Here is a 21,773-nt window from a genome sequence, read left to right as displayed (position 1 = left end):
CTAAGTATAGGTATAGCCCACAATTTTTGATACTCTGTTTGTTTCATAGTGAAGAATAACAATTTTTTGGTCAGATCTCTTGACACTGATGTTAACCTCACGCATAAAAGGAGGGGGGAGGCAGGTTTGAAACGCGCCGGCTCGGCTCGGCTTTCCTCCAGCTGCGCATACAGAGTTCCGTGAGCTCGCGTTCGGTGCCCCGCATCCGAGGAGCGCGCTTCGGGGCGCTGCGACCTTCCTCCGCGGGGCTGCGGGCGGAGCCGCGCGGCCGGCCCGGCCCCGAGCGCCGCCGTGCGGGGTGCGTCGCGGGGGACGCCGGGAGTTGTAGTTCGCGCGGCCGGCCCGGGCCGGCAGTGCGGCGGCGCCGGACTACAGCCCCACAACCCCCCGGGCGCCCCGACCGGCCGCGGCCGCCCGAGCGGAGGGAGGCGGCGGAGGTCGGGGAGCGCGGCGGCGATGATGCCTTCTGCCGGAAAGGTGAGCGGCGAGAGCGGGCGCGGCTCCGGCTCCGTCCGGCGGGAGCTGCCGGCGGCCGCCTGGCCCTGCCGAGCGGCTGCCGGGCCGCCGCGCTGCCGCTGAGGGGGCTCCGCGCGGGGGCCGCCCGCCGCCGCAGGGCCGCGCCGGGGCGGGGGTTGGTCGCTGCGGCCCTCCCCGGTTTGTCCCAGCCAGTCTCGGCGCGCCTCGGCGGGGAGCGGCGCCTCGTGCGCGGGTGCTCGGCGGGGTCCGGGGGCGCGCACGGCCGCGGCCGGGCCCCTCGGGGTGGGGGCGGCGGGGCGTCCCCGCCCGGGCCTCGCCATGTCGGTGGGTAAAATCGTGACCCGTGCTGCGATTTTTTTCCCGAGGCTCCTGATGTGTTGGCCGGGAGTGGCAGTTCTAAGGCTTTGCGTCTGGATTCAGTTCTTAGTAGGAGTTTTGCGGAACTCGGGACCGTGCGACTGGTTTCCAGAAGGACGAAAAGTTGGCTGGTGGCACTGGTGCTGGGTCAGGTACTTCCAGTGGTCTGGAAACAGGACCGCTGCTGGTCCCCTCTTCCTGGGGATTGGGTCTCCAAAGCTCGTCGTGGTTTTTTTTTTTTTAGAGTGATGATGCTGTTGCGGATGGCTTCAGAATGCGTTTGTTGACAAATTGTGTTTACTGCGAACTGCCTCCTGCAGGGCTTCGCAGAACAGCAGTGGTTCCCAGGCTTGGGTCTTCTCAAAGCCCTTCTCAGTGGGAGCACAGCTGGCTTTACTCGTCGCTGAGTTGTGTCTCTAGCAAATGCCTTGTTTTAATTTGCTTCATTAAGCAGTAAATGATTTACCATTTTTTAACCAGCTTCAGGCACCATCTCTTGTTACAGCAACGTGGAACTATAGACTAGGAGCCATGGTAACATCTGTCCCTGAAGTGGTGTTAGGACTGGTATCTGGATCTGATAGAAGAGCCTTGAGTGTTACAGCTGTGAAATGCTTGGGGTGTAAGAAGCTTGAGCCTAGAATCCAAGGTAAGAGAGGGTTTCACCTATGCTGGCCAAAGTGTGCTTTTTTGCTTTGCACAGCCAGTTCAGAAGTGGCCGAGATCCCTAGCTGTTCAACACTACCAGTGACAGAGAATAAAATCATAGAATCACAGAATGCTTTGGGTTGGAAGGGACCTGTAAAAGCCATCTAGTCCAACACCCCTGCAGCAAGTAGGGACATCTTCAACTAGACCAGGCTGCTCAGAGCCCCATCCAACCTGGCCTTGAATGTTTCCAGGGATGGGGCATCTACCACCTCTTTGGGCAACCTGCTCCAGTGTTTCGCCACCCTCACAGTAAAAAATTTCTTCCTCATATCCAGTCTGAATCCACCCTCCCTTAGTTTGAAACCATTACCCTTTGTCCTGTTGCAACAAGCCCTGCGGAAAAGACTGTCCCCATCTTTCCTATAAGCCCCCTTTAAGTACTGAAAGGCTGCAGTAAGCTCTCCCTGCATTTCTTCCTTGCCGTTCTGTTTGACCAGCAGGCCTCAACTCAGCCATGCTGGTCTCTTGCCTTCCTTGCATGATTTCTTATACCTAGGGATCAAGAGCTCCTGTGTACTATGGAAAGCGTCCTTAAAGATCTGCCAGCTCTGTTCTGCTCTCCTGTCCCTGAGGACTGTTTCCCAGGGGGTTCTCTTGACTAACTATCTCCTTCAAGAGCTAGAAGTTTGCTTTCCTAAAATTCAGGGTCCTGACATTTACTGTTTGCTTGACCCTTAGCCCTCAGATGGACTAAACAGCTAGAGGAACAGAAAAGAAACTCCATGTCTGCGTGCAGAAAGGGAGGTCTCTCTGAGTTGGATGTTGTCGAATATTTCATACATGTTCTGTGTCTGTCTGTTACAACAGCTGGTGGCCACTAGTTTTCATCATTTAATGGGAGTGACTCTTGGGCTGGGCACAGCTCCCTTTCCAACAGGTTTGTTTGCCAGTACCAATTTTCTACTTAATTATTGTTGTTACTGAGCACTGGCTCGTATTTTGGGGTGTGAACCTGCAGAGAAAGATCTGCATGTTTATCTTGGCTTCAGTTGCTGCTAAATGCAGAGCACAGAGCTTGATAATCGCTGAGCAGTGTTAGTGAATGAAAACAGCTGCTCTAGGCTGTGCAGTAATACTTTTATTTTTTGAGATCCAAACTCAAAAAAATAAAAGGTTGCTACTTCTCCTCCAAATACAGTTAAATGTGCTGATACTGACCTCTGCAGCCCTGCACAGTTTTCCCCAATTGCTGCATTTGCTTCTAGCACTCTTGGTTGATTAACCTGGCAGTGGAAATCCAGTGGAATGCTTGATTTGATTGTGCTTGCATTTCTGTGTCGTATATGCAATGGCATTCCTGTTGGAGGATTCCAGACTTGGAAATTCACTTTCTCAGCCAGTGAAAAATCTGGGTTGCCTGAGCGTGTGCTGTCGGGTCTTTTTCTCGCCTAGATGGTTTGATAGAAGAATTTCTTTGATGTTACACTCCACGAGACTATGCATCTATAAATGTTAGAATATTTCAGCTTTTGATATAGGTCATTTAGAAGAAACTCTATGTTCTTGTATATGTTAATATAGCAAACTCACCTTTAGGTTGTAGCTCTTGCAGTCACATGATGACATGCGTGCGGGTCTGACGCTGTCTGGTGGAAAAGCGATTTTGCTCTTATGACCTGCAGAGCTGCTCTTGGGACTTTGTGGTGTGGATCCCAGATGTGGGTGTAAAGAGAATCCACACAAGAATTCTTCCTCTTCCTCTGGAAGAGCTGGACAACCATTGAAAAGGCATCACCAGTGCTTCTTGCCTTTCTCCCTCTACCTACAAACCTTTGTGTAGAAGCCAGGGAGGAATAGAGAACTGCAACTACATAAACAGTACATAAACGCAGAGTCTGTGTTTTGTTCTCTGACATTTAAGAAATCATTGCACCTCTTCCTCCCCGCTGTTTAAGTGCAGCCTGGTACCTAACGTCCAAAATAATTTTATATGACTTTATAAGAATTTTTTTGCTAGAAACAAAAAATTCAGGATGTGAACATCTCCATGTTGTAGAACACAGGTAAGAAAGGGAGTTTTTTTGCACCCTTCTTATCTGTTGCATAAAGACAGAGATGAGCAGATACAAAGAGAACATGCTCGTGGGGAAAAATCCTGAGGGAAGAAAGAAAAAAAGTAGTTTTAGTTGTGTTTTTAAGTAAGAGGAAATTGTGGAAAGGTGATGGAGTTGACGTGGTGTAAACATATCTGAGATTCCTTATTTCTGAATTACTGTGTGAACACTGTTGCTGGAATTGCCTGAAACAAGTGTGATGTTGACTTCTCTGCTTGTTCTGTTTCCTAGATCCGGTAACGCCTTTTTTCCTACTTCTGAAAGTTGCTAAGGTTTCTCTTGATTTGAACACACTGCTGGTGAGTACACTGAATCAGTCTTAATTAAGACAACATCTGTTTTGTTACTGTCTTAATTAGGGATTTGTAACCAAAGCTATAATTAAAGCTATAAAGCTAGCAGTATTTGCAAGATTGGACGAGTTTCCCCTGATGAGGGGATCGTGGATAACTTACCTACAAATTCACTTTTCCTTGATACCCTCTAATGGGAAAAGGAGTTCTGTGGTTTTCCCTTCCTACCTGAAGAGTAGCACTAAGGACTCTTTTATTTTTATTTTTTTTTTTTTCAAAAGCAAGCAAACAGAAGTCCTCTAAAACCCAAATATCACCAACAACCAAAAAAACCCCAAACAAACCCAAAACTCTTTTATTTTTTTTTCCAAAAGCAAGCAAACAAAAGTCCTCCAAAACCCAAATATCACCAACAACCAAAAAAAAAACCAAAACAAGCCCAAACCAACCAACCAAACAACCCCCACAAAATACAACAACAACAAAAACCCAATCAAAAAAACTACCCTTGGTACCTCTACCAGGAATGGGCAGCAAAAACAAGGTATGCAGGGTGGCCTAAACACACCTGGCAACTGTAGGATGAACTAGAGACTAAAGTCTTCTGTCCATATAACTAGTACAACAGAAGTAATAAAAAAATGCAAATTTTTGCGTGCTATCCTAAGTCCTGGCTGTGTAGTCCTTGCCATCGATAATGTAGAAGGAAAGAAAATAGCCCATTTTTTTTCCTTCCATCCTTTTGTGTTAGAGAACATGGGTGAGCCTCACATCACTTCTTGCCCACCCTGCATTAACTCTGCTCAGATTTTCATCATGTACCATTGCAAAAGAATTTGCAGAAACAGTGAGTTTCTGAAAAAGGTCAGTCTTGTGCTTATTCCGACTGCTTGTGGCAGAGCTCTGTCTCAAATTGTGCCCTGCCTGTACGGAAGTTTCATCCAGGTAAAGGCAAGCTCTTCATGGAAGGGCAGAAGGGCAGAAGTACCAAGCTTGAGGAGAACAAAATTTGATGCTGTACTAGATTTACCCCTCAAGCTCATTTGTTATAGTTCCGTTTCCTTGCAAGTTGGTTGCATTGACCTTATTGAAGCTGAGGTTAAGTGCAATATTAAATCAATTATGATGGAAATAAGTCTTGGGTCCCCCAACCTGGAAGGTACCCTATTAATGACCAGCTATCTGAAAAGGTTACTGCCATGAAAACAGTAGCTTGCCCATGCCCAGCTATGCTTAGCAAAAATATAGCACCATCTTTTTGACGAATAAGGTGCCTTTTTAGCATAATGTGGTTGTCATTGTTCAGCAGTGCTTCTTTAAAAGAGTATGATCAGCAGTTAACTGTTAGCCACACACCATTGCAGTCCTACAGGCTTAGATGTCATATAAAGTAAATAAATGCCTAATGCTTTCTTATGAAACAGATTGGACTTTATTTATTTGTCTATAAATCAATAAAATGCTGACTAGCTGTATAGTTTGGTAGTGCTTATAGTCTCCTTCCAGTATACGTGAAAATTCCTTTTCTGAAAAGTTCCCTGGGCATTTGATGTTTGCAGGTGTAGAAGGATAATAAGAGAACAGATCCGATTTCCTCTTTGGTTGAAACTATGCCTGTGACCTTTCTGAGATACGGATACTCAGTTATTTGTGTATGCGTTGGGCAGAACTTTCAGGTACCAAAAGAATTGTTTTGTGACTTTAGACAAATCAGCACAATGCAGTATAATGATTTGGAAGAAGTTTCAGTAGGAGTTTGTGACTTAATGGCTCTCAGAATTTTCAAAGTTTCTGCTCATTTTAGGTCCTATAATTTTTAGTGTCCTGCTTTAGGTACACTCTGGGATGGATGCTCGGTGCCTATTATGTATTAGGTCTCTTTAAAGTATCTCGAGCACCCAGAGATGGGATTACTCGAGTTGCTTTTTTACTTTTGAATAATTTTTTTTTCATCATTGAGGCTGTTTTCCAGGATCTCTGCAGGCAAGAGGCTATACTAGGCATGTGGACAGTGATTGTATTTAAAAGGAAGCAGTATGCTTTAACACTTCATCTGAAGAGAGAAAGGTGAATGCTGAAAAGTCATCTGCTTTATGGAATTGTTCGTGTGCTTGGACAGCTGGTTTTGAAAGGCAGAAGTAGTGTGGAAGAACTATTAATTGTTTCTGAAAAAAGTTGTAGTAAATTACTTAACAGAGCTTCCTCTACTAGCTTGCAGCTCTCATCAGCAATTTGTCCTGTATCAAATGTGTGTAACTGCCTACATGTGCATTCCTTGTCCAGTCTAGTGATGGTGGTTTTAAGCAATTCCCTCTTGCTTACGTGGCAGTGTGGTAGGACTGAAGGTGCACTCTGATATTGCATGTGGGCTAAAGAGAAGGAGCTGCCAGCTGAGGGAGAGGTGAGCTTCTTAACCCACACTTACTCAGTGATTCACCTTCTCCACTCAGACTCTGTGAAGTCCAGGAAGTGACACAAGGTGAAACGCTGTGTAAAACCGCATGTTAAAGTGCTCCTTTTTGATCTTGAATACAGTCAATTTAGCAGTCTGTCAGCTGAGCAATCATAACAATCTGTGAAAATCATCCAGGGTTTCATTAAAGCATGAACTTGGTAGCGTTACCTCCACGTAAGTGTGTGAGGCAGAGAAGCTGCCAGAGTTACTGCCTGCCAGCTACCACACAAGCTCAATAACCTGGTACAAGTCAGGTGTGGTCAGTCCTGTGTCCATAGACTTGCACCTACCAATTTTTAATTTTTCTTTTTAATTGCAGGAAACGACTTCCTTGGGCAAAAATGGGCTGCCGGGATGTTCATGCAGCAACAGTACTGGCCTTCCTCAGTGGAACAGCCTCAGTAGCTGGACTCCTTGCAGCAGTTCTGCTTCCAAACTGGAGGCAAATGCGACTGTACACATTCAACAAGAACGAGAGGAATGTGACCGTTTACACCGGACTCTGGATTAAGTGTGCTCGCTTTGATGGGAGCAGAGACTGCGTGATATATGACCCACAGTGGTACACTGCTGTCGATCAACTGGATTTGCGCGTTCTTCAGTTTGCCCTTCCGCTGAGCATGTTCACTGCTGTCTCCGCTCTGTTTCTCTGCTTGATTGGCATGTGTAACACAGCCTTTGTGTCCAGCGTGCCAAACGTCAAACTGGCCAAATGCCTCGTGAACAGCGCCGGCTGCCATCTCGTGGCTGGCCTCTTGTTCCTGCTTGCCTGTGCCATTTGTCTCACTCCCTCCATCTGGGTCATTTTTTATAACAATTACCTGAACAGGAAATACGAGCCTGTCTTTAGCTTTGACATCTCTGTCTTTATTGCCATTGCCAGTGCTGGCGGTCTGTTTTTCACTTCTGTTCTGCTACTTCTGTGGTACTGCGCATGTAAAAGCCTGCCTTCTCCCTTCTGGCAGCCGCTCTATTCCCACGCCCCTAGCATGCACAGCTATGCCTCTCAGCCGTATTCTGCACGCTCGCGCCTCTCTGCCATAGAGATTGACATTCCCGTGGTGTCACATGCATCTTAAGAAGGCAAAGTCTTGGAAGCCAAGTTCTTATGCTCACTCAAACCGTGAAAGTTGCGGGCTTGATTCTCTCTGCTGCCTTGCATTGAGCATAATCCTTTGTAAGGTCAAGTTTCCCAGGGTGCCAAGCAATGGAGACCTGAGTTCAACAAGTCCGTTGCTGTTCTCGTGTGTTACTTCCTGACCAACTTTCTTTTTTCTGTTTAACTCTGAGCTCACTACAGACAAAATTGCTGCTGATGCTGGGACAGTGCACTAACAGTAGTATCCGTTCATCCTTCTGATCAAAGCAGGTTTGAACCTGTTTGCTATTTGATAAGCTGTTATTAGGTTCTGATCCCATTGTAAGAGTTACATAGGTGGACTCTTGCACCCGTGTGTTATCCAGCTGTAGGCAGTGGAACTGGGTGCGGGGGGTTCATCGAGTTCCGTGTTCATCTAGACACACGTTCTAAGGTGCGGTGTCTGGAAAGGGTATTTGGCAGACTAATTCCATTCTGTAGCACTGTTCGTGGTTTTCCACTGCACACCCAAAAACCTACCTGCTTATGAACTTCTGCAGTAGAATTAGTGTCAAATTACCCTTTATTTTCAAAGTAGCTATCAGAACAAATAAAACTGATTTAATTAATAATGTTCTTCTGTACTGTAATAGCATTTTGTGGATTACTGGAGGTTAGGAACTTTTTTTGAGAATTTTATTTCCAGTCTGTTTTTAAGAAGTTAGCAAATTCACTAGATCTATTTTGTGATTAAAGCAAAAAACACTTGTATTTAAAAATTCTGTTTAGAAGCTTGAATATTTTATTTGAAGGCCATCTTAAAGATGGATTTTCCAAGTAGGCTTTAAAGTATTATTTAGTTCTGGAGAGAACTGTCACTCACTGCAAAACGGATTGGGAAAACCATGAAGAATTCTGAAGGCTCTGAAAGATTCTTTGGAACACTGTACACAAGCTATAACAACATCTCTCTAGGAAGGGGATTATAACCCTGGGGAGAGATTTTTAAAACTAGATTGGTTTTCTTTTTAAATGTATTTACGAGTAACAATGAGCTTGTGTATTTTTCAGAGTTAATCTTCATGGTTGTTGGACTGTTCATGCTGTAGCTTTCTTAAATACTGATTGAGACATAACCTTTTCAGCCACGTTCTTCAACACCTTTCAGGTTGAGCTATTTTAAAATCCAGTTATTTCCTGTGCTGCCACCTCACAGCTGGAGAAAGTTTCCCGTTCCTGTTTTCTATAAGATGAGGTTTTAAATAACTTGTGAGGTTTACCAAGCTTGTAGTTCTACAAGAATGAGAAGGCATTATAAATTCCCAACCTGGGATTCCTTTAAATGATTTCTTTTCCTTCGAAAATGCAGAGCAGCTCAGCCCTAAGGATGAAAGCTTTTCATTATGGGCTTTGAAATTACTTGGAAAGTTGATGACAGCGAGTTGAAAAGTGTTATAATTAAGGCAAGTATGTGATTTGCTCAGATTTTGGCAAATTGAGATCTTGTGTTTAAGATGTCATTCCAGTAAGAAAAGTTATTTTCATTGGTGGCATTCTGGAGCTTAGTGGGTATTTGTATTTCATTAATCCCAGATCAAATTTGCTTTGCTAAAAAATCAAATGGAGTTCTTTAATTCCAATTCTGCAAACTCATCCGAGGTCCTGCAAATCAGTTTGTTTCCTTTTCCATGCATTAGAAATAGGAGCAAATGCTGTGCTGGGAAAAATCTTACTCTGTTACAATCTGTGCAATAGCAGTATATAAGAGGAATCATTTTGTCTTTATTGGTAAGCCTCAGACTTTAGTGGACTGAGTGAGGATCTCTGTCGTAAATTCCTAGCATAGCCAGTAAAGTGACACGCCTTTCAGGCAGAGTGCTTGATTAAACTGCAGTCAAAGGAATTAACTCTGTTGATGATAAAGAATATTTAAGGAGACAGACCTCTAAAATTACATGAATTTAATACCCTCTTAAGTTTACAAGATATGATGTTAGATGAAGTATCTTTTTTTTTCTTTTAATCAGATCATGACTAGTATGGGATTAGAACATGTATAATTACATGCAAGCCTGCTTTTTTTCTTCAAAACTGAACTTTACAGTTACTCTGGTTGTCCAACCATAGATCTTGTTGCTGTTTCAGCTGCCCATATCCTTAGATGCTTTGTCAGGTAAAAGCAAAGGGACCACTGGTTTGTGATTTCACATCAGCTTGCTTCCCCATCACTTCATTGTGCCTTGCTTAAGTTATGAGTTGGCCGGTAAATGTTAGTTTACAGTCAGTGTCTGGTATGCTTTTTGAGCCTAAATTTACAAAACATTTTGATCATTTGTGAGGGATGATGAACGTATCTCTCAGTGACTTTAAAAGGAGCTGAATCTTCAATATCTCCAGAGCAAGAAAGGCAGCCTGGCAAACCGATGTTCTCTATGGAGAGTAAATGCAGCCAGTTTTGTTCTGTACACTTTAAATAGCAGATGTCTCTGACAGCTCTTTTGTATGCTGATTTTGATTTTTATGCACTAAACTTTCGATCAGTATTTGCTGCTGCCTAAGCTGGTAACTTGTTGCTTTGCAAATTTTGTCTTCTCAAAAGTCTGAGATGGATCTGAGTTATGAAAAGTGGGGATCCAAGAGTTAGTGGATTCCAGTGCGGGTTTCGATTAAGGTCATCTTTATCAAAAAGTCTGTTTTGTCATGTTGTATCACTGAAGCACGGCTGGGTTTCTTTCAACAGTGCTGTTAATGTGAGTTTCTGCTGGATCCTATGTGAAATTACCTGAAACTGCTGTGCTGTGTTTCTCCTTCTTTACAGAAGAGGTGGCCAACCTGTGACAGTTGAACCGAGTGCCGCTCCAGCATTTCTCTTGCTGAGGTTGCCATCGTGCCCAGCAGCAGGGCTGGGGAGTGAGAGGCCTCCCTGGATTTGGGGAGGATGGGTGTATCTGCCGGGGAGTAGCCACTGTGGAGTGGTGAGCACCCCTGCTTCTGCCAGCTGCCCCTGCGTGGGCGCTTCGCTGTGTGCAGGACAGGCGCGCTGGGCCTTGAACACAGACAGTTTTCAGCTGTGGCTTGTGCAGTCAAAGGTTGGGTGCTCTGGGGTGACAGGAATCTGTATTTTTTTCAAGTAATTCCTGTCCAACTTCTTAAGTTGTGTTTAATTACAGTATTGATTCTTTTTATGTGAAACAGAAGGTATGTATTTTTAATAAAACATTCTCATGCAGATGCCATTTATTTTGATTAATTTTGTGGAAAACAGTAACTGCTAGAATATGAAAGACTTTACCAGTTTTGATGTTGATCACCAGACTTGCCAGACTGTTTCAGATGCCTTAACAGGCTTAAAACATGGTGTATGTACTCTGTTTTAACTCCCTAATTTTATAGCACTGCTGCTTTAAACTAAAAAAACCACCAACCTCCAAAAATCCCAGGCCACCCTTTCTGCCACTTTCTGAAAGCTGGACTATTATTTATAACTTCCTTTTATTTTTATTGTAAGATATTTTTAGGAAGTGCTAAGATTCCTTTCACCTTTAGAAGGAGGAGAGTGATTTCCCTTCATGTAGATTATTCCTTCTCTGCCTGGGGCCAGGATCTGGTTCAGCCCCACAGCAGAGCCAAGGTGTCGGTGTGACGTGGAAAAGAGCGCAGTCTTCGCCCCACACCCAAAGCTCTCACTTCTGCCTCTCGCTCGGACATCGCTCACCCAGTTGAACTTGTTAACCCAGCTGGGTTAGTTTTCTCCCAGACTGGTGAGATTTGCATTTGCATTGTGTTCGTGTCGCACAAGAACGGCGGAGGTGGCGTTGGCCATCCTCCTTCCCCCTCTGCTGTGCTGTCAGCTGGAGAACGTGCTGCTGCCTCAGGTGTGACATTGTCTGGGCATCCCGGGGACTTGTGACGGTAATGGTTAGTGATGCTCCATTTCTGTTGTCAGCTGCTCCTGGCAGCTACAGCCCAGCAGCATGATGGTGATTCAGCACCAAGCCTTTCCCCATTGTTAGCAGGCTAAATAGAAACCCTTTGAGCATTGGAAATGCTGATACCGTAGTGCAAGTTCAAAATATGAACTATTTATGCAGAATATAGTGAAGCTCACTGGTAATTCCTTTGTAAATTTCTAGTATTCCAAACTGGCATTCTAGGAAGTTGGGGGTTTTAATCTGTTTGGGGAAGTAGTGTTTATATGAGAACAATTCTTATGGAGTATGTACAGTTGTTGCCAGTACTACAACACACTTGAGGGGATGGAAAAATTATTTGGTATTCTTTGCTTCTGTGGGCTCATTTCCTGCTTTGCTGTTGCTTTCAGACAGGCCTCCTGTCTCCAAGATTGGTATAAACCTAGGGACTAGTTGGGTGTTGACATCAATAATGTGATGCAGAGAACACAATTTCTCCCAAAGCATATGGGAGTGCCTCATTTTTTTCGTATTACAATTCCTAAAAAAACTACCCCATGTATTTGTGCTCATTGAAAACAAACCTCTCGGCAGATTTTCCTGTTCTATTTCACAGGTATTGAGTTCGTGTATGTGATTCTGCAGGTGTGTAACGTTACTTGCCCCTTCCTGTGTCTACTGAGCAGGCAGGTAACGTGCCCTAGAAGCAGCACAAGCTTTTTGGTACGTTTTTTGTTCCCCTGCTGCATCGGCATTCATCAAGCTGGACACACAGAGGCCTCATTGAAGGGTAAGAGGGTGGTTTCTGATTTCAAAACCGCTTTTTATCTATGTCCCAGTCAATTTGCTCATTCCGGTATCAGGCTGCTAGGAATGGGGGCTTTGTCTTTTTTGTGTGTAGCAGCTTCAAGGAGATGTAAAGGCTGAGGACAGGGCAGTAGAAATTGGGGTGAGCTGGAGGGTATGTGTGGTTAAGGCTGCTTTGAGGAGAGAGACTTGAAAGCTGGACTGCAAGGACAGGGTTGCTGTCCTAGTTTCTGTTCTAACAAAGAGAAAAATATGTAATTTAAGCTCTAAGTATTTGAATAAGCTTCACTCAGCCCCAAAGACTCCCAGAATATGATAAGCAAACTTTGAAAACACAGCGTGAGTGCTGCCCAAGCGGTGTGGGAACCACAAACACCAACCCAAGCACTGCGCACCACTTCCTAGCTGCGTGCCGTGCCAGAGGCTGCTGTGTAGCCACCACTGCCAAGGTACCATTTCAGCGCCACAGCTTGGCACTCACCAGTCTCTCTGTAGCCTCACTACTTGGCGTTACAGCACTCCCACCAGTCACGAGGTCTGTGGCCACTGATATTGCAACAGTTTTCTTCCCAAAGCCAAAAGATATTAATGAACAAATACGTAAGAACATTTATAAATGCACACTGGAGTTTGCATAAATACTAGCCGTTAGGTCAAAAATACATAATTTCCTAAAACAGCTCCCGAGTGTATCTTAACTTACTGCAGACACTTTTTGGCCTACGATTCTAACGGCTTCAGCATGTGATTTCTTGATGGGCTTAAGCAGATGTAAATATAGTCTGCTACCAGAAGGTGAAATCCCATCTTCTTGCTCCTTTTGCTATTTATCTTCTCCTCTGCTTATTTAGTTGCCAGGTGGCTAACCTGGTCTGCCTTCTGGTCAGGAGCGCTGCTGCCAGCACAAAGGAGGCAGCAGGAATAGGCAAGCAGAAGCAGAAAGGCAAGTTGTGGACCCCAGGTTGGTTCTCTATGAAACCTTACTTTGAGACTTTTGCTTTCATATTTAACGAGCATTTTACATATGAAAGAATGTGTTAATTCTGATTTTTTTTTTAAGACAGATTGCATTTATTAATTGTGGAGGCTGTTGAAAAATGCTGCATTTTGAGAAAAACATTGAACATTTATTAGCAAGGAAAAAAATCATGTTTCAATAGTGTGTTTGCTTTTCTATGTCATCCTCACTTAGAAAAAGAAGGTATGGCAAGGAGAAAAACATAATGAAGCAAAAAAAAAAGTTGATTTTTTTATTTGTATTTATTTGTATTTTATTTGTATATTACAGTTTTAAATTATGTATAACTTAAGAAACGTCAACAGATAATAAGTAAGGAAAAGAGCTAACTTTTGAATAGGTGAATAGTGCTAAATATCAATATTTGCATTAGCTTTATGGTTAGATCAGGATGGGTTAGTGTTATCTCTGAAGACACAGCATCATGGATGACTTATTGCACTGTTTTGACTCTTTAATGAAGTCAGCAACAATAAAATGCTCAGGTTCTTTCTACTGCTGTGCTAAAGGGTTCTATAGACAGGTTGAACTTTCTGGCAAAAGTATCACCTCGAGAAGCAGCTGACAAGGAATTACATTCTTGCAAAATAGGCTCAGTGGGAGGGTGGTTTTTTTGCAGTACAGCTGCAGGTAAATTGGACTGCACAGATTTGGCTGCCTTCTGTCGCTGCCTGTTCTGCTTGATTCAATTATACATCTCCCAGAGACGGCCTTCAGAATACAAGCCCAGTCATCAAAAAAGATGTCCACCTTTCTGCTCTTTCGTAGGCTCGTGGGGCAGGCACCTTCAGATCTGACCTGCCACCAGCAACTCCGACCAAATGCCGTCGGCCCCTCCACAACTGCAGAGGTTGAGGGCGTTTCCCCTGCAAGCAACTGGGAGGTTCAGCCTGGTGACTGGGAAAGAGCTCTGGCTCTGCAAGCGTGGTGGCACACAGGAAGCCACAGCACCTGAGGTTTCTGGCGCTGCGGCTTAGGAAACACTGAGGTGCCTGTGGGGCTTTTCTCCGGTCAGCTGCCGCGGGGTTACTGAGTTTATTATTCATTACAGTACATCGTTTCCAGTTAGTTTGCTTGTACGCTTCCAAACGCCGTGTGGCTGCACCTTAATTAGCCAAGGAGTTATGAGAACCTTGAGAAGCTCTAATCTTAGCAGCTGACGCCTACACGCCTCACTTGAGAAGTCATCTGAGAGCGATGATTCTCTCAGCACTAATCTGCTTAGAGCTTCTGTAGGAGATCTTGAACGCTGGGCAGAAAAGAATTTGCTTGGACTAGATTTCACTACTCATGGTAAGATTCAAACACATCACAGAGACTTTTTGGTTTAAAACACAAGAACTCAAAAAGGTCTTACTAGATAGGTAACATGAAAACAACATAATTTGATTAAACATGCCTCTGAGCTGCTTGTGTATGCATACTGAAGTACAAAACACTCTGCAGCTTCTGAGTTTGCACTCAAGTCAGCGAAGTAAATTACTGTTTCTTCAGAAGAAAGGTTGCCTTTGACAGTTTCTGTCCCTAGAAAATTGTGCTTTTCTTCTAAGACCCTTTCTATGCATCAGAGCTGTCCTTGTTTCACGGGCAGCCCTATTCCCGAAAGACTTCCAGGCTCTTCTCCCTGCTTTCCTCGCCTGGGCAAGTCTGTTCTCTGGGTCCAGATTTCTGCAGCAGCCCTCCAACAGGCAGCTTTTACAAGACAGTGTCTCAGGTGACACCTCCGATGTTTTTTGTCGGGCACCAGAGACAGCACAGGAGTATGTAAAAGCTTCTGTATGGTCTGTCAGAGATAACACAGCCTATGACTGGATTTGCTTGAACACTATTGTAAATTAGCAAACTAAAATGCTTCCTGGGTTGGTCCTGGAAATTATTTTTTCTCACAGCTATTTTTACATTTTTTTGCATTTAATTTTGTTCTTGATAATCCTCTACTGTAGCAATTTAACCCATTCTCTTTGGTTTATTTCCATGCCCAGCTGTCACAACTTTCTCCTAACATGAATAAACACAAGCTCCTAATGGACGAAAGCTATTAATTTGCTTTCTTGGGCTCTTAAACTTTCCTATATGGCTTGAAGTGATTATTATTATTATTTCGTGAAAATATTATCTGTCGAACCACCATGCGTTTTGTGTCTCTTGCTGGATAATCATGTAACTGTGACTGAACGTAAGAAGGGAGAATGCAGCAGAAGGCAGGACTTTCTTTTCCACTGGCATGGACGAAAACATCAGAAATTCGGACATCAGATCTGAACTGAAAACCTCCATTCGATATACGAGCCAGCAGTAAACAAATCTGTCAGCCGCTATTTAGAAAGAAACAGTCTGCAAATCAAAACAAGGACTTGATCAGAGTTGTTTTGAAAATGTCTGGTGTGTAAAGGCAGGCATCTGCAAAGGTGTGAATTCTCGACATCGCAGACCCATGCCACAAGCAAGGAGATTTGGGCAGGATGCTGCGTCCACTGGAACGCTTGCAGTGCTACTGCCTCCTGAACCAGTAGCTCTCTGCTTTGGGTAACACAGGTCAGTCTACATCTTGAAACTTAGTAACATGGTAATCAACGCTAACTTCTCTGTATCTTAACTTCTTCAAAGGAGCAAGACACAAATAATTGCTACAGTCAGGGTTCCAGGTTAAGTAATTCTAGGATCTGTGCTGGAACAATACATTCCTGTTTCTAATGGGAATTTTATACTGCATGTGAAAGCAGCATAGACAGGATTCCTTTTTTGCGATAGTGTAGAACTGGTATTGCACAAAACTCCTGGAAAATAACTAGATAAAGGTACAATTTATCCTTAATTGGCCTGAATTCAGGCGATGGAGAGGGGAAGATAGATCAAAGTTACAGCAAGATGTTTTGGTATTAGGATTCTTGAATTACTTCAGTTGATTCAAGGAGCAAATTATATTAGCATTTTATATTGAAAATAATCAGAACAGAGGTATATGAGATATCAGCACTACAGTCTTTTCAAAGCTATACAGCATTCTGAGCCAAATCCGAGTCTGCAGCATGGGGGGGAGAAAAGCTGAAGTGCTGACAAGCCAGGAAATACACAGTATCAAGAAAAAGATCCAGTGTCCAACAGTATGTTAACTCATATGATAAAGATTGTGAAATGCCAGGAGAAAATCTGGTCCTCTCACAGTTTAGAAAATGGACTAAACAAGAGCAGCTGTGTAGATAAATAGTTCTCCCATACTTTGGCATTAAATTGTTAGCTGATCTTTATCAGTCTTAACAAAGGAAATCTTTCAGAAGATAGATAAGGCCTGGGAAATGGCAGCCAAGGGATATTTTCTGTCAGTTTTTTAATCCAATAGCTTCAATCAAGCGGAGTTATTAGTAGCTGGAATGCAACAGGACCCTTCTTTTGTTGTGCTGCTCCATTTTGTAACTTTCCTGTTCACCCCACCCCAATTGACTGTCGCTCTACACTGTCTCTCTTGCCCCAGCTATGACTGAGGAGATTTGATAAGGCAAAGCCAATGATAAATACAAAATATGCAGTTAAGTCTCATTACATTAATTCATTCTGGGGGAAAAAAAGCAGAATCTTGGAAACAGATTTCTCTAGAGAGCAACAGCAATTTTAAACAGCAGAAAGCAAAACAGCGTGTGGCATTATAGCCATGTTCCCAGGGAAAGCCTGTGACTGGTTCAACCACAAGACAGAAGGCAACCCGCAGGAAATCACGAGTTGCCTATCTTATTTCACAGCTGGATGAGTGCTGCTCAGCACAGTTTTCAATTACAGAGGTGCTGCGGCAAGAGCTGCGGAATTTAAGTTTTATGAGACATACAGATGAAAGTCAAGTTGTCCTCCAGTTATAACTGTGGTGTCGCTGGGTCTTAGGGATGTCCCTGTGTGCACACTCTGTGCACTCCACTCGTTAAGTCTCTGGGAAGACCAGGGAACTCCTCAGCTAGTCCCTGCACAGAAGAGACACTCAACTGAGCAAAGGAAAGGTGACAGACCCAGCTCCTCACCACCTCCACAACAAAGCATTTGACTAACTGCAGGGGGAGATCTTCAGGTAGGGATTTCAGATGGTCCTGAGGATTCCTCCCAGGCAGCTCCTGCCGTGCCAAGACAAATTTCGATGCCTAAATGTGTCACTTAACATCCTGAGTGAAGAACCTGCCCTGCCAGAGACTCCTGGTGGTTCCTGCTGCAGAACTGACCAGATTACATGCAGATAAGATGCTTGTAAGTAGTCTGTAGAAACTGTTCCTGTAGATGCAGAAACGGTCACACAGGACAGTCTTTCTGTACATAGTTAATACAGTAGGATGGTTTAGTTTAAAATAAGCCATAGCGATGGGTAATGCATGTGCTGAAGTAGTGGCACAGGATCAGGGGCCAGCTGGGATGCAAGAACTGAGCAGAGAAGCGGCTAGGGGAGTCTTGTCAGATCCAGTGGCTCAGGTCGCTGCCCAGACTGCAACCAACCGGCCTGCTGGGAGATCTGAACAATGCCCTAGGCCGAGGTCCCAATCATTGCTTTTCTTAAACAAATATTCTGTCCATTTTTTGTGCAACACTGCTCAGCCGAAAAACACATCACTCCTTCCATCCAAGAAACGCTGCATTTAACAACTAGTCTTTGCCTAGGTAGGTCCAATGGTTTTCAAAATAAATTAGTTAGCCCTTCTAGCAGTGATCAGTTCAGTACATGTTATATTAGAAAATTCACTGCTCTCCCTTGTTTGAAAGATTAGAAAGGACTAAATGTTAACAGCTGTTTACGCACTGCCAGATTTTACCAAAATAGAAGTTTTGAAGCACTTGGTTTGTCATTTTGGTCACAGTGGTATTACGATAAACCTAAGAACAGACTATAATTCAATTGGATGGTGATTCAGTTCAACCATTCTGCAGAACCGTGCACATAGCAGTGCTACTTGCAACTTAAAAAAAAAAAACTCAGATGGAACATGAGATGTGAAAGTCAGAAGGCAAAAAATTTTCACTATATGTCTTTTTTGATAAGACTAGTATTTTTATCTCCCAGTATAGCCACAAGATAATTAGGTAATTATGTAGATACTGTTTGAACAGTACATTTACTCCCTAAATAATAAGTGTGTGGTCACCTGAGTATTGTGCAATGAAAAACAAAGAAAAACAGCTGCTACTTACCACCACCCTTAGAAGATACTGAACTCATCCTGTATATTCCCTAAGGTTCTCTCTTTGCAAGCCAAAAATCACCATGGGTGCAAATCTTATTTCCGTGACAGCAAGGACCCACACCAATTGAGAAGACTGACTTATTTTAACTGTCCCAGTAGTATTCAGCTGATCAAGTCTGAATTTATTAAGACATTTAACCGCCAATTTAAGCTCTGGTTTAATATCAGGGTCTGCCTGAAAGATGAAATTGGGCCATGGTATTTATAGCAAAATTGTAAAACCTTGAATAAAGTGTATCACTTGCTCTCTATACTGCATTGTTCTAATCCCTACAAATATCTGCCATCTGTGTATTTGCAGGACTGGAGCTAATCTTTTTATGTTACTTACCACTTCTAATTATTAGGATCTCTAGGAGTTCTGTTTCAGCTGAAGATTATTTATGGAAAGGTGGTTATGACAAGACAGAAGGAGGGTATTGACGTGGAAGATCTGATTTCCTTTGTTTGACCTTGAGAAATAGCCTGAACTCATGGCTGCACCTTTTCCTCCATAAAATGGCATTATTAATACTTTGAATTTTAAGAAGATAGTTGTAAGAGCCAATTTGTTAAAATCTGAATACACTCCTAAGGATGACTATATAAAGGTGTATATTCTTATTCAGCAGATCTGCTTCCTGTAGGTATTTAATCACAGTTAGTACCTTGCTTTAACAAAGTACTACACATGTACCCTCTTGCATGACTTCAACGATGCCTTAATATGAGGTCAACGTGCATTTAAGCTGGTTCTGCAACTGACAAAAGAAAAAAAAAACAAGAGGTCCTCCTTCTTCCCTGGGATATTAGTCGTGTCCTCACAATTCCTCTTCTGCTGTGCCAGCACAAGAACTTGGTCCCCTGCTCAGTGTCACACATAGGGTGTGACTGATCTAGCCAAAAAAAAAATTTCAGCTGCATTAGTTCACTACAGGACTGCAGAAAGTTTTTTTGTTCACATACCACAGTGTTCGTGGGATGCAAGCACAGCATTCAGAGACAGAAGCACAGGCTCCTTTTTGTGGGAACACTGACCTAAGTGCACATCGAACCGCAGCCTGAAGATACATTCGTGCTCCAGCCAGCCACAAACTAAAACCACCTTTCTGAACAATGTATTGCTGGGGTAAAATACCTTTTACCAGGGCCTATGTCCATAAGCCAAACACAGCAAGGGAAAAAAAGTGACATTCTAATTACTTACATGACTTATCAGCTGAATTATTTACGCATATTGTACATAAGGCAAGCTGGGTAAACTCATTCACAATGATGAAGTAATACTGTCATTAAGGGAATTAACTGAACACACACAGACTTTTTAACTCGTATATCACCTTTGAGATTGTTAGTGCTGGTAATAATGAAAAATAAACTGGCTAAATAAAGAAGACAAGACTCTGTCAGCCAAATCTGTTCTTTGTTCAGCTACCCAGTGTACAGATAGTTCAGCAAGGGAGGAGCTGGAGCCGAGATGAGGAAAGGGGACTCTGGCCAGAGCTGCTGTGGAAAATGCATGAGTAGAAACGCTGTTCAAAATGCCAGGCGGCATCTACAGAACTGGAAGAAAACCCCTTGTTATACTTTGAAATGAACATGGAATTATGACAGAAAAAAAGTAAAACCTGTTTAAGTTCTGAGATTTTCCTTTGGTTTGTTATCTTCATACGTACTGGTTGTTCCAAACCCAGTTTCTTGGTAAATCACTTTTTCATGTCTTCTATGCTCCATTTCCTGGGAATTAATGTCTGCTGAGGGAGTAGTTACCTAATCAAGAAAAAAAGCGATTAATTACTGTAGTTATAGCTATTGTGAGAAAATTACCATAGCTGCTTATAAATCATATTAATGTTTTTGTCCTCCAAAGGAATAACAAATCTAAATCAGAGAAGATGGAGGTAACCATACTTCTGAAAAGCTCTCAGGAAATTCTCTTTCTTCCCCCTCTCCCATAACTCTTTGCTCCAGTTAAAAGATACTTCCTTTGGAATAACCATGCTAGAAGAAACTCAAGAAAAAATCACAAACTCTGGCTTGGAATTTGAGCTGTTTTATGAGAAGTCATTCTTCACTGAATACATAAAAACATCCAAAATGAAGATATAAAAAATTAGCTGGAGGACTTCCCCTCTGCCTCAAACATGATTCAGTACATTTAACCAAAATCATGTGGAATAAAACATAAGCTTTTGAGGAAAAGAAAATTAATGAGAACAGCTATACAAAGCCATTTCAAGGACACTTTTCGCTCAGTGTCTCGCCTGAAATGGCAGTCAACAACAGATGCCTAAGCAAGAATGTCAGAGAATAAAGCCATCGTATAATGCATCTTCCTTGGCAATTGCACACAGCTTCTGGCAGTGTGGTTCAGGGACTTACTGAACCAGAGGGGATATCTTGGTATTTAATAACTGTTAACAGACATACTCATGGAAAAAAGACCCAATGTTTTTGGACCTATATAAACTTTCAGTGTCCTTAATATCCAAAGACAGAGCAACTTTGCTACACTTCCACCTGAAGCAGAGTCGTTCAGCACTAAAAAAAACCCTAGACCAGTATTTTGGCTATGGATTGCCCAGCATCAAACTTCCTATTATTTCTGAATATGGTCACAGAGAAGCTAACAAAGCTCAGGATTATTTAATGAAAGCGAAGTTGGCTGTCAAAGCATGGCAAGGTATCTCACTTCATTGGCCATCCAGGACTGGATTTAGAGCCTAACCACAGCTGTCTAAGGCCACTGAGATGCCCCCAGTTTCCTACCTGTCCTTACCCTGCCACCTCAGAGGGTTTGGGGTCTGTTTCTTACGTTCCTGTGTCGCATCTTGCAGCCCTAGCTCGGTGTTTCGTACACCCCCCGGGCACTTCAGAGCACCCTACGTCCTTCTGCAAGGCCACAGCAGGTGGGTCACCATGGAAAACCAAATAATCTCTTAAAATGGGAAGGTCATGGCAAATTTCCACACTTGTCTCCATCTCTTTATTCTGTCCTCAGGCCAGCCCTGACTTGAGGATACCTTTGCCGGCTCTGTTGGCTTTGGCAGCCCGCCGGCCGTCCTCACTGGAGAACACCAGCAAGGAGTCATTTCCCTGCCCTCACAGGGACCGGAGAGGCCACACAGCGAAGGCAGGGAAAAGCAGGGTCGGATCCCAACAGCAGCCAGGCTCGAGGGAGGGGGGAAAGCCCTGCTCCACCGCACCCCTCACAGCCGCTGCCAGGCCGCGGGCACAAGGAGCTCACGGGGGCGCCTCCGGGGCCGAGGCCCCGCCCCGCCCCGCCCCGCCCCGCCCCGCCCCGCCCCGCCCCGCCCCGCCCCGCCCCGCCCCGCCCCGCCGGCTCCTGGCCTCCCCTCGCCTCCCGCCCGGGCCCCGAGCTCCGCCTCCCGCTGCGGCCATTGGCGCCTCCGCGCGGTT

General features: G+C 43.9%; 1 protein-coding gene across 8 annotated transcripts; it reads left to right on the top strand.

The window, feature by feature from the left end:
- Window positions 1–351: 351 nt before the first annotated feature.
- Window positions 352–19,864, top strand: CLDN12 (claudin 12). 8 transcript variants are annotated; one of them, XM_075419377.1, is made up of 6 exons: window positions 352–477; window positions 843–986; window positions 1,315–1,483; window positions 2,353–2,422; window positions 3,831–3,898; window positions 6,667–6,697. In XM_075419377.1, the coding sequence occupies exons 1-4, from the start codon at window positions 457–459 to the stop codon at window positions 2,364–2,366; spliced, it is 348 nt and encodes a 115-aa protein (XP_075275492.1). In that variant the 5' UTR covers window positions 352–456; the 3' UTR covers window positions 2,367–2,422; window positions 3,831–3,898; window positions 6,667–6,697. The 8 variants fall into 8 exon arrangements, with proteins under 8 accessions (XP_075275492.1, XP_075275490.1, XP_075275489.1 ...); XM_075419375.1 differs by having other exon boundaries at window positions 354–477; window positions 1,340–1,483; window positions 6,667–19,864; XM_075419374.1 differs by lacking the exon at window positions 843–986 and having other exon boundaries at window positions 354–477; window positions 1,340–1,483; window positions 6,667–19,864.
- Window positions 19,865–21,773: the final 1,909 nt, after the last annotated feature.

The sequence above is a fragment of the Opisthocomus hoazin genome, chromosome 4 (assembly GCF_030867145.1).
Source record: "Opisthocomus hoazin isolate bOpiHoa1 chromosome 4, bOpiHoa1.hap1, whole genome shotgun sequence".
Lineage (NCBI taxonomy): Eukaryota > Metazoa > Chordata > Aves > Opisthocomiformes > Opisthocomidae > Opisthocomus > Opisthocomus hoazin.
This window is presented reverse-complemented; position numbering and strand designations above follow the sequence as displayed.